Here is a 17,512-nt window from a genome sequence, read left to right on the forward strand (position 1 = left end):
GAGTTTTATTATTATTCTTCAACAACGATTCTTAGTACAATTATTTAGATCCCGACTGGTGATCTAATCTGAGGAAAATACTGACAAAATCTAGTGAGGAATTTTCTCTCACCCCATAACTATTTTCTGCCTCCGAAATTACCTCCCCAGCCTTTGCGCTGAGCCTCCTGTGTCACCCTTTATGCAGAGCTTACGCTAGCCCTTGAGAATTTCGGCCTTCCTTCCTTTGCCTCTTCTGGACACTGGAAACCTTCCTCCTGGAATACTGCTGCCCTCCTCTTCCACTTGCTACTCACCGTCTGGCTTTATCTTCTTTATTGAGCTATTGCTATTGAGAAAATTGAACTGCCTGGACAACTGAGTATCTACTCTGGTGTGTTCTCCATCACCACATCGATCTTCTTTTATAATCTATTGTTGGAGCACCAACGACCAACATTAAAACTTAATCAATGGCTATGATCATCTTTGGATCGATTTGCGTGAGTTTCTAGATGATTCTTGCGTTGACTTAATTAATACCTAATTAATTAGCCATATTCCCTAAGTTTGACTTAGGAAATATTTAAAAACTGGTTAATAATCTAATTAAGTCATTTCTAGGCGGAATTTTCCAGAAGTGATTTCTGGGTTTTGGAGATCTTATGTATTCTAGCCTCTCCACAAAATTTCAAGGCTAGAACACATCCGATGCTACAAAAACTAACACACCTCACCAAAACCTTGTCGAATGCGGTTGGAGCCCTATCTTTAATACTTGCCAATGTTGACTTGATACCATGCTAGCCAATGACTCTCTTACCTTCAAAAGGCGCCTGAAGGTGAGGTAATAGCTAGTAATTAGTAAATCTAGTCTTCCCAATCTTCAACAGCTCTAGCCTTGAGTGGTTGCGGAAAAGCCCATGGATATTGCTAGGATTGGGAATAAATTTTATCATTCTCTTGCTTCTCTTGTACAAATCACCAATCCATCTGTATTGAGGTTGTTTGTTCTTATTAATATCATGCATAAAAAGGTTCATTGTGTGAACCAAACACTTACACCAAAATATGTCGGGGAATTTATCCTCAATGATTGCTCCTACCGCCTTACAATTAGAAGCATTATCAGTGATGACTTGGATGACATTGTATGGCCCAAAACTTTCCATTGTTTGAAGTAATGGTTTTGTAATGTTGATGGCAGTCTTGAACTTTTCTGAGTAATCATATGCTGAAAGGAAGACTGCACCGCTAGCAGAGATAACAAGAACACTTATCAATGAATTGCCTTTTATATTTGTCCAACCATCACCTACATTGGATAACCCGTAGTCATTCCAAGAATTTGTCAATTTACCCAAAGCATGTGTTTTTTTGGCTTTTTCATGATCAAGTCCCACAGTTCCAACCTTGTCATACCCATGGATCTTGTATCCTTTAAGGGCATCATTGATGGCGCCAACCATTTCATGCCAATAAGGTGAGCGAAGAACATTGAATGGTATCCCACATGCATAGGGAAACCAATTTTTTTTTTCATCCACATCATCCCTACACCTTTGATTAAGGAAATCTGATATGGTTCTACGCCTTAAAGGGATGTCTGTGCCTGTGCCTTCATATCCACTACTGTGGGTGGATGTTGATGGAGTTCTTAGTCTATGTGATTGTGGGCTAGTGGTGTCATGCTCAAAGTCATCCTTTGATCTTTTAGATTTGTATTGGGGAGGATTCCTTCTCTTCCCTTATGTATTTGGCCCTTCGTTGTTGTGACACACTTCCACAAGTTTTGATTCCTATTTGTTTATTTCCATCCCATGCCATTTTCCCATAGAGATGCTTTCTAGCACGGGTGTATGAACCTGTGTAAGTGATTTTGCAATGGGGGCATGTAAATTTAGTGGTTCCACCCCCTTTCCCTCCTGAAAGCCTAGTAACATATTTCCACAAGGGGGTTTGGTCTACTTTGGCTTTTTTGCCTTCATTGTGTCCACTCTCATTATTCTCCTTCTCTTCCTCTTGATACTCCTCTATAGAGTTTTCAAATCCACCACTACCCACTTCTTCATTCTCTTCATCTCTCCTTCTTCTTGTACTCTCCAACACCATCATAACAAAAAAAGGAACCACCATCAAGAGAATGCCAAGCCATATAGCCATGATGTTTGAAGTTTTGAACTTTGGTGGAGTTATAGTTTCTTGCCTGTAATAAAATGGAGGAATGGGAACGAGAAAGAGAGAAGAGAATATCTTTTATTTAACAATGAACATATAAAAAACACAAATGCTAGATTAGAGTCTAGACCCTACCTCTTTGTCTCTCTAATGGTGGCTTTAATCCCAAGCTCCAATTGCCTTTGTAAGCTTCCAAGCAACCCTCTCAATCTTCCTCCTCAACTCAAGCTCCAAATTTGAAAATCCCTCTCTTGTTCTCTCAATATGCAAATGGTGACCGATCCTGACTTCAAAAAATTGCTCCGGGAGTGAATGAGAGCGGTTAGGGAGCGTTCACTTCCCGACTGCTCCTGCGTTCGCTCCCGAAAAACCAGGGAGCATAATTTTTTTTAAGGAGCGCGCTCCTAATTGGAGCACGTTTTAGGAGTGGATTCCGGGGGGGGGTGACATCGTGCAACCCTGCTCCTCCCTGCCATCCGAGCTACCCCCACTTGACATACATTTTTATATTATTATTTTATCTTCGATGGATATCTTTAATTTCCAAATTTTCCGGATTATTATTATAAATCAAGGAGAAACCTGATCTAATCCACATGACAAGCTCTCCAAGTTAAAAATTCTCTTTCCAAGTTGTATACTTGTCAAGAGATCAAAACTCAAATGGTGCACTCCTCAAACATTGTCTCCAAGTGTCAAGCATTCCCCATCACAAGGCTCCTTGCTCATCAAGACAAGCATACAATGCTCCTCCTCAACATATATGTCTTGGTCGAATTATTCTTGTCGCCTACACCTACCTATAGGTTAGGGAGAAAAGCCTTCAACCTCAGAAGGTGTGGTTGGTGGCTGGGAACTCAGAGAAGGGGCTATCACACTAATCCCGACTCTCTCCATTTAAGCTATCTCCTAGGTTAGCTAAGGGGGGTGGTCCCTAAAGGAAAACTAAGTTAAAGATGTGAGTTTCTAGGAGAGTGTTATAGTGTTATGGATTACTCTTAGAGATTTATAAGCAAATGTGATATGAGCAATATGACATCAAATAATTATGACAACCATCAATACATGAGCATTCAACCAGTGCCTTTAAATAAATTGCTCTAAAGAAATGAAATTGTATTTGCTTAAAATGAAGTGAAATGCTTTCAAATGGAAAGCCAAAGTAATCCTGAAAAGTGAAACAATAAACTGTTAGCACAAGATATTATAAATGCTTTTAAGATGAATAAGTTTATAAATCAAAGCATGTGAAACTATCTTGCTCAAAATGATACAATTAGAAATCTACTTATGAGAATGAGATGACAAAAATAACTCAAATGTTAGACCAAGATGACAACATGCAATTAAGTTTGCAACAAAATAAGAGTACTTGAAAGTAAGATCAATGACCATCAAAATGGCAATATGTAATTAAGCTTCAAGGGTAAACCAATTTCCAAGCACAAGAAAGTTAAACTAAACTTGTTGCAGAATTAAGAGATTACAATGCTTGCATCCAAAATGCTTCTTGACATAAGATTTGCATGTGAGACTTTTAACCATCAAGATAGCAAGAAATTTAAGAACTTTGCAAGTAAAGTAAATGTGATGAAATGATGTTCTTGGTTTATTTTATTAACTAGCGCTAAAACAAAGTTACAATTGAACTCTAGTCCTCAGACTTCATCCTTGCCCAAAGATTTGGATCTCACAATGAGGAGTCAATAGAGGTAGAGAGTCTTTAAAACATCTATTCAACCAACTTAAGTTGGAGGTAAGTTTTAGTGATGTTTAGGACATGTAAGTAAATTAACCAAACAATGAAAATTAACTTCGACTTGAAATGGTACTTTATGGAGAAAATTTGTCCAAATACTTTATGCATGTAATATGTGTTTAATGGTGAAGTATAAGTAATCTTGGAACTATGTTCAAGCCAAATAAGATCAAATAAAAAGTGCTTGCATGCAAAAAAAAAATTTGAACCTGTTATGGATTTAAAACATGTAGTAAATTAAATTGAAATGCATGAAAAATGAGTGTGATGCATGTTGTGTTAATTCTCCAATAAAATGAGATACATGCAAATGAAAAAGATCAAAGATCAAGCCACCAAGCCTCTCCAAAAGGTGGAGAGATAGGGATACCAATGTGTAAAACACACTCCCAAAATCAGAAACTTTATTAGTTGCTACAAGAAGGAAAAAACAATGAAATCTTCTTTAAAATTCAAGGAAAGTCTTAACAATTTGGCTTCAAACCATAGACCTATCCAAGCTGAAAATTTATGCAATTTTAGGCCCACAAAGGCTCAACAAAATGCAGAACTTTGAAGAAGGAGAAAAGAGGATAAGCCGCCTCTATGGCCACGATCAAGAGAGAGAAATAGAGGCCCAAAATGAACTCGACCTCCTCTATGAAGAACACGGCCTTGAGGTGGAAGTAGTCGCCAAATTCGAGCCCCAAGGTCCTGCATGCAAACTTGTAAGTAGTTTTTTAATGATGAATCCTGCAAGTAGCTGCAAAAAACAGGTTAGAAATGACTACAACAACATAACAAATATTAACTTAGGAAAATTACAAAATATGTTACAAAATAATTTACAAGAGGTTAGGACAGAGAGTATGAGCAAGCTCTCCTCTTTGACTAGCCATGACTTAGCTCTTTGAAATAGCCAGATATTGATAAATGAAGTGCAATACGTAAAAAATAAAATTATTTTAAGTTTGATATTTTGATGCAAGAAATAAGAGCTTTAAGAAACTTGAAAGAATCCCTGCAAGACAAAAATAAGATATAGATGAGACTTTGGAGTTCAACACATGCGGGTTCTCCTTGAATATTTTTCAAGAATGGGTTGATTCCTTCGAGAATTTCCCCCCATGCTTGAAAAACTTGACCAAAGAATGATTCCTCTACAAAAATTCACCACAAATCATTAAATCCACATGAAATTAAATAAGTGCAGTGGAAAGAGTTCCTAGAGATACATCTAACATCCACTAGAAAATTTCTTTTCCTAAAGCAAATAAGTAATTCTTATGTTAAAACTTAATATGAGATAGCTGCTTACTAACATAATTTGAAACAAACATGAAAGAAACAATGACATGAGGAAATAAGTAAAAGCATAACAACAAGTCAAGAATTTACCACATATGCAAGGAGAAGAACACCATCACGATTTACCCCAAAGACTGTTGTATTATATTGCAAGTAGTGAATACAATTCCGCAACGTCTCCTCAAGCACAATAGCTCGTATTACATGATACAATATGAGAGCCCATAGCCTCATTATATAGAGAGTTGGGAGCAAATCCCAAGGAAGAATGCATGTGAGAACTGAACTTGGAGCAAATCCCAAGAAAGAGCAAGTCGAGTTCCAAGTGGAGATGATAGAGACACCAAGGCAAATTGAATTCCTCATGTGGCACCCAAAGAAAATCGATTTCTCTATATGGCATAGTAAACATATCCATGAGTGAACCAAAGCAATGAGATAACTCCCATCAAACCAAATCAAACTCGAACCAAGTGTTGCCACCTCAGATGATGATCCCAAAGATGCTCTGCGTAGATCCCTAGGAACTACGTGATCTCCTCCAAGTGAAACTTGTAATCCTCCATGTGAAGTGCTAAGTGTAGAAGCACCCGAGCTAACAGTGAGAGAAGGCCCCACGAAATCCCCAGTTTAAATATTCCATAGAATATCCTATTAGTGCATGAGTTCCTCTAATAAATTCGATTTTCCATATGTGCAATCGCTGCTTTATCTCTGGGGAATTCGATTTTGCCAAATAATGGTGTATTTATGACGTAGTGCACTCAGTCATCTTCCACATGTCCGATGACTCAATTCTTTGATTTAGGATAATTTCCAAGTCATTTCGACGTCATTCTGTCACATGGAATAATTTATTCTCTCTATTTTATTTAATTCTAGCCTAATTAAATGCCACAATTTCCATTAAACTTAGGAAATGTGAGTTTTGAAGGTCAAACAGACATTATTAACCCCTCAAAGTGTGTCATAGTAGAAAGTTGAGGGTGAGAGGTGTAATTTTTATTACTCATATGCCATACAACTTTTCTAGACTACACTTTTACAATTTTAATACAATTTTATTTGCAATTTTAGACCTGCGGAAAGTCTAAAAAATTAAAAAATGACTACCTCTATCCAAATTTCACAAATTTTTTTGTGTGATCTAGTATAGTAATATACATCGACTCTAGAAACTAAGATGTGTTAGGGGCTCAACCTTTAAACCATCACCCTGTCTTCATATAATCATCAGGTGCCACTCCAGTGGTCAACAAGCCCCATAACAAACCCCAGGTGAAGTGCCTCGACCTAAGCATCTTGAAGTCAAACACTCATCCTCTAAGGTATGCCACATGGTCCCGTAGCTCCTAGCCAATTGCCCTTCTTTTTAGTGCATAGTGCTCATCCTCTAAGGTAGGCCCATCTCCCATGTAAGCAACCATCTTCCTAACATGCACATATGTAATAGATACCAACATCACATAAGATGACCACCTCCTCAAGGACTATGCCACTTCTAGCACCAAGACCAAGGTCATGCAATTACCTATAGATAGCTCTTCAAATTAGATGAAGCAAAAGTTCTAAGATATGCCCCACGTCACATGACGCCATCCTTGGCATGGATAAGTTTTTTCTAGATTGAAGAGTAACCCAAATATTTAACCAAAGCAATTAGGTGATGATCTCATTCTTACTCGCAACAATCTCATTATTGGCCAACTAAGTCACATGACATGGGGACATGGGATAAGAAGTGTGGATATGACATGGGACCTGTCGACCCTGAAAAGAGGACATGGGGGACACATTATATATATATATATATATATATATATAAGTTGGCCATTTGATGATTGCTTCTATCTTTGTGAGATTAATCTTGGGTTCTCCCCCACCATTCAAATACCATAAGTACATTATTGTCAGTTAAACCCATTCTTAAGGTTCACGAAGAACTTGTGCATCCTCAATGTCTCTAACACATGCATCAAGTGTGAGACATGCTTTTTTCATGAAGCGCTAAAAATTAAATTATCATCCAATTAACATTGTTACAAATGAATCTAGATAAGGACACAATACATCAATCATCAAACATGTAAAATTAGCTGATACATTACCTAAATAAAACGACATTACCAACTGCTTATTGCAAAACATGCCTTGTTGGGAAGGTGGTCTTCCATGGGTTTTATTGTTTGACTCACACCTAGTCGTATCATGATTTGAGATCTATTTTGGTGAAGTACTTGGCACATTGTCACTGATTGAACAAATCATATATCTAGGTTGATGGTACTGATTCTTAAGAGTAATCTTGTTTAGATATTTGTTGTTGGTACACATTCTTATAGTCCATTTTTGCTTGAGGAACTATGATGATAGGTGATCCACAAGGTGAAGTATTTGTTCATATGAGTCCTTGCTCCAACAATTGCTGCAACTGCCACTTCAATTCATTTGCATATGATATGGACTCCAATACAATCCTATGCTTGGCAAAGTATAGTTAAGTAACTAGGGTCATGGAGGGAGGCAGGAGCTGTATGATGGACTAATGGGAAGGCTTGAAGAGCTCCATAAATTGTATCTTGTCCTTAACTTTCCTCGAAGGTGGTAGCCCTAAGGTTGATGGAATACTTGTATAAGCATGCAATGGCTTCTCCAGCTATTTTTCTCTTTGGTACATCCCTTTCCTCAATTGCAGCCTACTTTTTAACATGTCCTAGTAAATATTAGAGTTAGAGGTTGGTTTGTTGCATTCCCTAACTATTTATTAGGATTAGAGTTTGCGAGCCCCTAGAATATCTTTGAAGGATGATACATGGTTACCTCTATATGTGTGATTTGTGGGAATTGACATGTCTTCCACTTGATAATGTGGTGGTCAAGGCATAGGTCAAGTCTTGGAGGCCATAACTTTCTCATACATATCCAATTAAGGTTTCTTTTGCGCCATTGGAAAGCTCTCAACGTGTAACTACCCCTGGGGCAATCTGCTATGTCAATACTATGTTTAACTCCAAAACTTGTGTTTTTGCGTCACAAATTGGCCGTTTTGGATTTTGTCCCTGCTGAACTGATTTCAAGATCAGTCTTTAAAGTGGCCTCTATAAGTTCACAGCTGTTATTCTGCATCCTAGAAAGTATAAAAAAGGTTCACGAATTATATAGTGACCCATTTTGGATCACTTCAAAGGTTGCAGAGTGGGGTCAAAAGCACCATGGTATGGGGCATTCATGTTCTTGTATATGTTTCTTTGAAGAAATTCCATTGGGATCCACTAATTGGGTTAGGTATTTTGAAATTTTCTCTTTAGTTTTGCTAATCTTGTTTTCAATATTGAGTTCAAGGTTTTTCAATTTTTTGACCAAGCTTTTATTGCATCTCTTAAATCTCAAGTACCAACTCGAGGGCAAATTTTACTTATGTTCCCGTTTTAGAAAACCCTAAGATCTTGTATTCAACTTGTTTTGGCAGGTGAACCACAATTTGCCTGTGTTATTATGATCCTTTGATGTCTCTCCCTTTGGCAACTGGACCAATTTGAGTGAAAAATCTCATTGATATGGATCTATTAAGAAATAATTTACAATAGTAATATAGGCCCTAAAATAGTATATTTTATGGCCAGCAGATTGGGAGATTGGTGACAGTTCTTGCAAGAGATAAGGCAGCTGCTTTCCTATTTTCCTGAGATTTTAGTCTTGCCCTTCATCGTTCTTCAGTTTTCAACTCAGTTTAGGTCCTAGCATTGGAGGGAATAGTAACATTGGTGATTGTTTTTGAGAGTTTATAGTGGGGAGAAACAGAGCAAAATTTATTCCTTGAAGAAATTTAACGAGGTAAAGGCCAATATGACTGTATTGAGAAATATATATTCTTACAATTGGTCAAATTTTACATCTATGTACAGCTCCTATTGGCATTGTTCTTTCAGAAAATATAACTACTTGGAGTCTGGACATGAAAGAAAGAAAATATTGTCTATTTTCTTTTGTAGGTGTTCATTTATTTTTAAGGAAACTCATTGGAAGAAACCTATCATAATTGTCTACTTGAAGGTTGTTTATGGTTCGAGAACAACCCAGGAGCTACCTTATCTAAATTTCTTATAAGGAATCTGAATGAATAATTTGGTTGGCCTAAAAGCCTCTGTGAATCTATTTTAGATACAAGTTCTGCTACAATGGAGAAGATATTGGGAGATGAGATTCAAGTTCAATCACACACTCAAAGGGATAAAAGTACGAAGAAATCTGAGGATGAGTGTAGCTTTTCCTATCATGGACTTAAATATCCACCTATTCAAGTTCAGCAAGAGTGGTAGAGCATTCAAAATTTAGCTTCTAGGCAAATGCGCGGTTTAGCTCCATGAACACATTCCATACATGGGGATTTATATTTTCCATGTGGAACTTTAAGGAAGAAATCAGGCAGCCAATTCCCTCGATTCAACTTATATATTGAAGTGAGCTGCTTTCTTCTCTTCTGTTATTTCTACAGGATTGAATTTTTCAAAAAGAAAATGACGACTAAATCCCTATAGCAAAATTGGATTTGTGCTTGTTTAAACTGGATGTGTCAAAAACCACATCCTCATGCCAAATTAAAAGCATCTAAAGATTTATTAAGCCAAAGTGCAGTTGCTAGCTCTTTTGCACCCTGGAAATGATTCAATTGGATTAATATCACACTTTTCGTGTTGTAAGGTGGATGTCAAAATACTAGCTGGTAAGAAAAAGGTGGATATCTTACTCTGCCCTCTAATTCCCCGTGACTTAAAGCTAATTTATGATAAAGGGTGTGTGCATCATGCATAAAGTTGAAAAACAGAGTATGGACCCTATGGGTGGGCCTTGTAACTGCCCAAGAACTAAATCAGACCATAGACACAGGTGAATAAAGTAATCTGGCTGAATTCTTTGGACATGTGGCTAATGGAGGAGGATATGTAGATGGTATACAATTTGTCAGTGTTTTCTCCAACAGACCTCTGTGTAAATAGGACTGATTGCTAATTCTGATAGGCAGCACCTGTTGTATGATAATTTGTCAAAAAAATAGTATTCTCTTTTATATGTGTTTCTCTGTTTTCTCATTCCTCATTATAATGACAGTAAATAGTGGGAAACTATTCTTTCTTTCTGCTTCATGGGCATTTTCTTCAGACGATGTCTATTCAACTTTTGTGTCAATAAAGCTTTCTTATATCAGGAAAAAGATTATATAAGGTCCAGGTCAGTGGCAATGGCTCATTTGGAATGGTGTATTGATCATAACCTGCATACATATCTCTGGGCAAGTCACTCACTTGATCTTGCATATTCTTTGAACAGGAGATTTCTGCAGCAGCTAATGTACAGCAGAAGGAAATTGGAAAGTATATTAAAATATTAGGTGATGCTCTAAAGTTAAGTCAGCCCATTAACAGCAATTCGATCTCTGTTCACATGCCACGATTTTGTAGTCTGCTTCAACTGAACAAAGCAACTCAGGTATGATGGGGTTTGTTTTTGACTAGTGTAATTTGTGACTTTGATGAGGATGCTGCTTTTTGATTTTCCAATTGCAGCATATCTAAATTAAAGATTGTAATCTGTTTGACAATTCATTTAACCTGTACAATGGGTTTAAATTTGTGATTCAAAAACATTAAGGATCTGGCAACCCACATTGGAGAAGTAGTAATTGACAAATGCTTCTGTACGCGGAGAAATCCCATTAGCATCTCTGCAGCTGCCATCTATCTGTCTTGTCAACTAGAAGACAAACGGAAAACACAAGCTGAAATTTGCAAAGTGACTGGGCTCACTGAGGTGTGGTTGTAGACCAGAGAAGTAGACTTATTTTTTTGGACTTCATAATTTTTATAGTTGGTGGCTTATCTCATGTGCTTTTGTAGTAACTCACAGTCAGTTCTCATCTGGCAGGTAACTTTGCGTAAAGTCTACAAAGAGTTACTTGAAAATTGGAATGATCTACTGCCAAGCAATTACACACCAGCAGTTCCTCCAGAAAAGGCATTTCCAATGACAGCAGTGGCATTGGGCCGTGCTTCTGCTACAAGAGCTGATGCTAATGGTGGATGTTTTAATGTTACTTCTACCTTGGACTCTTCTGTGACTGTGACTTCGGGTTTTTCCAGTGCCACAGTTCTCCCCGATCTTACCCACGGTGTTGGATCAGGCTCGAGTAATTCAACTTTGCAGTCCTTTGGTCAGGTTTCAGGCTCTCTCACATCAGAATATGCAATTTCATCCAATAACTTCAAGACATCCACCCCATCCTTAGATGGCAAGGGCACTGGTCACTTGTTTGTAGCACCGAGTGTTCCACATGGGGGGAATATGGATTCTGAAAAAAGGTTGGGTAAAAACACAGAAGATTCACATAAGAATTATATTCAAGATAAAGAACATGGAAGAGAACAGGTTGATCCAGCTCTGAATTCCCTTGGTGGTCTAAATTTTATGAGTCAGTTTTCTACAGGAATGCCAAACTTTCAACCCTCCTTTTTGCCTTCTGGATCAAGTATTGATCCTAAGGCATTTCGTGAAATAAATCCAACAATTTCGCACTCTAAACTACTTTATGGGATGCCTGAAGACAAAGGGGCCCAATCAGGTAATATAAAAAATGAAGATGCTTTGCAATCGATTGTCAAAGGATATTCATTTTCATTACCTAATTTAGGAGAGGTTGCCATAAATAATCCTATGCGTAATTCATCCCCAGGACCTGATTTTCATCATGCTGTTGGAAATGGCCCCAAAAATTCAAGTGAAAATGATCGACAGAATGACATTAAGAGTGAGAGGGAGAAGGTATATAGCAAGGAAGATGGCTGTCAAAGGGAAGGCAGTGGAGCTCGAAACCAGGTACTGCTACAATATTTGAGAGGGAGTCCAGTAGTTCCATTCAATACTTTTGGGGCAGGAACTGCTCTTAGCAGTTCGACAGCCACTCAAAGTTTTCCTTCTAATTTTTTTTCCTTTCTGAACCCAACGGGTTCGGTTGGTATTGTTCCACCTCAAATTCTTTCAAACTATGGAGCGTTATGGCAGGGTCTTCCTCAGCCTGTAGAAATGCATGCTGGCACTGAAAAGGGTAGCCTTTCTGCTCATGCAGAAAAAAATTCTCATGGGATAGCACCCACTTCTGGAGTTGGGGAGGCTCTGAGTAGGTTAGCTTCTTCTAACACAGTCCCCGGGATTTCCTTAGGGCAGCCAAAAGGGGTTCAGCCAAGTACATCTCAATCATTGCATTCCATGTGGTCACAACCTTTCCTTCAGTCATCATTTCCAACAATAAATGGAGTAAATAATGTTTATGGCAGTAGCACTGATGGCTTGACTTCTCTTAGAAGAGATGTTCCTGAAGAAAATCTTATATCAGGAACTGAACACCCAAGGCTTTCAGGGGAAGGGACAACCCTTAGTTGGCCTTCCAATGATGGGCAGGGTAATAATAATGGACTGAGTCTATCATTTGGTGCAGACCACCCTACAGGATAAAAGTTATCCACTGAAATGTATTTTGACCTAGAAGAAACGATTATAACTGTGCCAAGGTCTTATGTTGTATATTAGAAGATAACCATTTAGATGACTGTTGGGCACAATTGCAGTTTCTTGTACAAAATTTGAGTAACTAAATATAATTCGTGGTTTCATAGATCCTCAATAAAAAATTGGTTGGTGTTTGTATAGAGTCATGATTTCATACGTTTCTTCTTTCATATGCGATGAATCTGATAAAACTGATTATCCTTTGGCACACATTTCTTGCGATCTTGAGCTGGATGAGCGTCTCAAGTGTGCCACTTGAAAACGATTACTAATAACAGGTCCTGGAAGAGCTTCATACAAACTTTGGTGCTAGAATATAAATGTAATGATGACTAATGAACTTTATGTAATAAAGTCAGTCAATAATAAAAATCAAAATGTAAGTTAGGTAAGTCATGTAAAATAAAAATCGCAGCTTAGGCTTAAGTCGTGTAAAAAGGTAATTATTAATGGAGATTTAGGTACAACCCATACCTTTGGAGATTTAAACAGGGAGTTAAGTTCGTTTTGTTTGAATGGTGTATTTATTACCTCTTCTATAACGAATTCTATTGCCTTCATGCAGCGTTTTCTCTCATTGTTTTCATTATTTATGGTTATTAATTTATAATTTATTCCCTTAAAGTGGACGGAGACTGAGGAGAGTAGACCATAACCTGTTGGCTACTGGAAACAGTCAAATTTATTGTTTATTCAGTGTGAAGAGAAAGGATTGAAAAATTTGATAAAGGTGTACAGATTAAAGTCTACGTGAAGTTCAAATTTTTTTAAGTGAGTGTAAAAATGCGGAGATTTAATATTTCTTTATTTTCAAATTGAGGAAATCATAGTTTTAGCCAAAAAAAAAAAAAGTTGTATGAAAGTAATATTTTCTGGGTATGTCATCAGGGAAGGATTTGTGAAGAGCCTCTGTGAGAATTTGCCCTTGAAAACACGAATGGCAAGAGCCTGATAAAGCCAGATAGCGAGAGAAGGAGCCTGATATCATTATGTCGATTCTTAAAGAGTAGCAAAGGAAAAGAGAATTCCGTCGAGCTTTGTGTGAAGATTTGTTGTTATGGACGTCAACTGTGGAGTAAAACCTGACCCATTTGTTTCCAAGACGCAGACACAGATCTAGTTTGATACCATGGACACGAAAGACACAACAAGAATCTGTTCTAAGAAGAATCGTGAGGGAATTAAGACAATCCGTCCCAAGAAGAATTTGTCCCAAGCGAAGAAAACATAGGAGACTTCGTTCCATACCCCAACTGGTGCAGTCGATGAAAGAAGCATGTTTAGTCGAGAGAACCTGTTTGTTAGAGTGAAAGAAGTGTTATAGAGAATCTGTTTGTTAGAGTGAAAGAAGAGAATCTGTTTGTTAGAGTGAAAGAAGTGTGATAGAGAAGGGTTACGAACTTACCTTGTTAAAACAACATTTTTTTTTGTGGGGAAAGGTTTTACGGTTTGAAGAAATTTTGTTGTGTGGAATAACATTTTTTTTTTTTTTTGTGGGGAAAGGTTTACAGTTTGAAGAAATTTTGTTGTGTGGAATATGTTTAGTGAAATTTTAATGTTTACGAGATTAACAATAGTCTATGGGACCATTAGTTCCTTGTTTTTTTGCCTCTTGCAATTCAATTATTTTCTTATTCAAATTGATGATGAGCTGGCCCAACCTTCCAGTAATCCCCTCGCTTAAAAGAAAATCTCAAGAAACTGATGCTAACATATTCTCATAACATTTTTTGACTAAAAATAGTATATGGGACTATTAGTTCCTTGTTTTTTGCCTTTTGCAATTCAATCATTTTTTTATTCAAAATGATGATGAGCTGGCCCAACCTTCCAACAATCCCCTTGCTGAAAGGACAATCTCAAGAAACTGATGCTAACATATTCCCATAACTTTTTTTGATGTTTTTGAATGCATCACATTCTAAAATGAAAATGTTTTTCCGATTCCACTGCCCTAGACGTGCAAAATGTACGCACCTGTTCTTCCCAAGCTTCTTTAGGCCTTTTCCACTGTCCTGTTTCACACGGAAGTTGATGGGAGTTGGTTCTTAATTGATTTCAAGTACTCACTATTTAACATTTTGGTCATTTTTCAAGTGTATTTTTGAGTCAATTTTGTTTGAAATTTAGCAAATATTATTTTGGAATTGCAAGTTTACGTTGTGTAGTCTAGACAATCAAAGTGTCCAAAGAAATTTTAATCGTATTAAATCAATTTATGCATTCAAAATTGCAATTAAAAAAAAACAGAAAAATTAAGAATATAAATATAAGATGAATTTATACCAGTGATGAATGAAAGAACATGCACCAACTAAAAGACATCACTCATATGAAAGAATACTCTTGCCTAATATTTGTATGTGATTTATCATTGTATAATCAATTTTCATATTTTCTATTATCAAAATTTTATATACTTTCTACCTATTTATTATTTACATGAATTTTTTAATATTCTAAACCTTTTGAATTTTGTGTAAACAAACTAGCATGTCTAATCCAGCAACACTCAAAACAATACTGGTCTAATTTGGCATTTTGGCACACAAAATTGAGTTTTTGTGAATCTAGTCTTTGAGCAAAATTATGCTTTGTCTTTGAGCAAATTATGCTTTGGGGTATTTTCAATATCAATAGTTTATAGAAAAATGAAATATTTATATAATTTTTTTACCTACAAGGAGTTATAACCAAAACTAAAGATTTATTTCACAATAAATAAATAAAACTAACAAAAAATTCTCTGCAATTATACCTTTGGAGTTATAGATTTATAGTTTGGGGTATTTTCAATCTCAATGGTTTGTAGAAAAATAAAATATCTGCATAATTTTATTTATTTTTTACCTTTGGAGTTATAGATTTATAGTTTGGGGTATTTTCAATTCAATGGTTTGTAGAAAAATAAAATATCTGCATAATTTTATTTATTTTTTATTTTTAAATTTTATTATTATTATTTTTTTCTACAACAAATTATAACCAAAATTAAAGATTTATTTCACAATAAATAAATAAATATAACAAAAAAATTCTCTGCAATTATACTATTGGAATTATAATTTATAGTAAAATCTATAATTGAGTTATACACTTACCAACCAATTCCAATCTGTATATTAGAGTCCACCTTGTGCACCATATAGTTCATATGCTACCACTCATAAGAAGATTTAGTCATCGGCCATACAAACATTGTTAAAAAAATTAGTTGAACAATTTATTAAAATAGACCAGCGATTCACCATGTAACCATTGTCTTTTTGTCTCCACATTGCTATTGTATAGTTATTAGATTTTAGAGATTGGGGTAGGAATTTTTTTTTTTTTTTTTTTTGGGTAAAATTCATTTTTGTTTTTTAAACTAGGTATGGATTTAGTATTTTAATTTTTTGTTTGTTTGTTTTAGAGAATTTACAATTCAAATTTGTAATTCTAATAAATTTTCTTAACAAAAATGTTAGAAAACCCTCTAAAAATAATTAATATATAATTTACCTCCTACGCATTCACCAATTTGTGCTTCAACCTATAAATCATGAATTAACAATTAAAAACATATATTAAATACTGTTTGGTCCATACAAATTTACAATTTCGATGATACACTACAGCCCATCCGAAACACCATGCCATTTATTTTATATGTTGTACAAATCAATTAGAACATTTAAATTATTGTGTGAAATACAAATCAATTAGAACATTTAAATTATTGTGTGAAAAAATTCTTTTAAATTGTCCATACAATCAACAGATAACAGATTACAGTGGATGTTTATCCATACAATAGACACCTCATTTTTTTTTTTGTTAGGCCTGTTTGTTGGTTTCGATTATTGAGAATCGGTCTTGCCTTTTTATTTTACTAAAATACACTATCCCACTGATTCATATCAAAATAAAGTGAACTTGGGAAGTTGTTTCGGAAAAAACCTTAAAATTTCAATTAATAATCATGCTTTTAAATCAATCCATCATACATTAAAGAAAACTTAAAATAAAAATAACAGGTACAAAATATTTTAATACAAGTTTTAAAGTATTGAATTTTTATTAATATCTGAGTATAAGGTTATACTAAAGTATCATTTAAAATTGGAGAAAGGAGGAGGAAGTAATGTATCGATATTTTAAAGTATTGAATTTTTATAAACTTAAAATAAAAATAACAGGTACAAAATATTTTAATACAAGTTTTAAAGTATTGAATTTTTATTAATATCTGAGTATAAGGTTATACTAAAGTATCATTTAATATTGGAGAAAGGAGGAGGAAGTAATGTATTGATATTTTAAAGTATTGAATTTTTATTAATATCTGAGTATAAGGTTATACTAAAGTATCATTTAATATTGGAGAAAGGAGGAGGAAGTAATGTATTGATATTTTTAATTTGAGAAAGGAGCAAGTGAAGTATTATTTGGTGTAAATTTTGGATAAAATTAAAATAGATTTTGTTGACGTGTAAATTTTGGATAAAATTAAAATAGATTTTGTTGACGAGGAAAAATAAAGTTTTTCAAAATTTCAAAAAGTTATATATCAGCTTTATTTAGATTAAGAGGACCCTTGCACATAAAGATATTACTATTTTTCTCGTTTTTATTGAAAATACTAATTTTGTAAGTCTTGAATTTGCTAAGAATTTAGTGATTCTTGGGTCAAGTATAATTGAAAATTAGATTTATGAGATAGGAAACAACATGATATATCCAATTTACAATTACAAGTTGGAGATTATA

General features: G+C 35.4%; 1 protein-coding gene across 1 annotated transcript in view; it reads left to right on the top strand.

The window, feature by feature from the left end:
* LOC149258649 (uncharacterized) overlaps positions 1–12,912 on the top strand; it is a 154,388-nt gene extending 141,476 nt beyond the window's left edge. Inside the window, exons 2-4 of the mRNA XM_089415639.1 lie at positions 10,532–10,690; positions 10,853–11,011; positions 11,126–12,912. Of these exons, the coding sequence (XP_089271765.1) occupies positions 10,532–10,690; positions 10,853–11,011; positions 11,126–12,709 (1,902 nt within the window). The 3' untranslated portion in view covers positions 12,710–12,912. The remainder of the gene's footprint in view (positions 1–10,531; positions 10,691–10,852; positions 11,012–11,125) is intronic.
* The last annotated feature ends 4,600 nt before the right edge of the window (positions 12,913–17,512 follow it).

Source organism: Pinus tabuliformis, chromosome 6, assembly GCF_031772625.1.
Source record: "Pinus tabuliformis cultivar Carrire ecotype Pingquan chromosome 6, CPIR1, whole genome shotgun sequence".
Lineage (NCBI taxonomy): Eukaryota > Viridiplantae > Streptophyta > Pinopsida > Pinales > Pinaceae > Pinus > Pinus tabuliformis.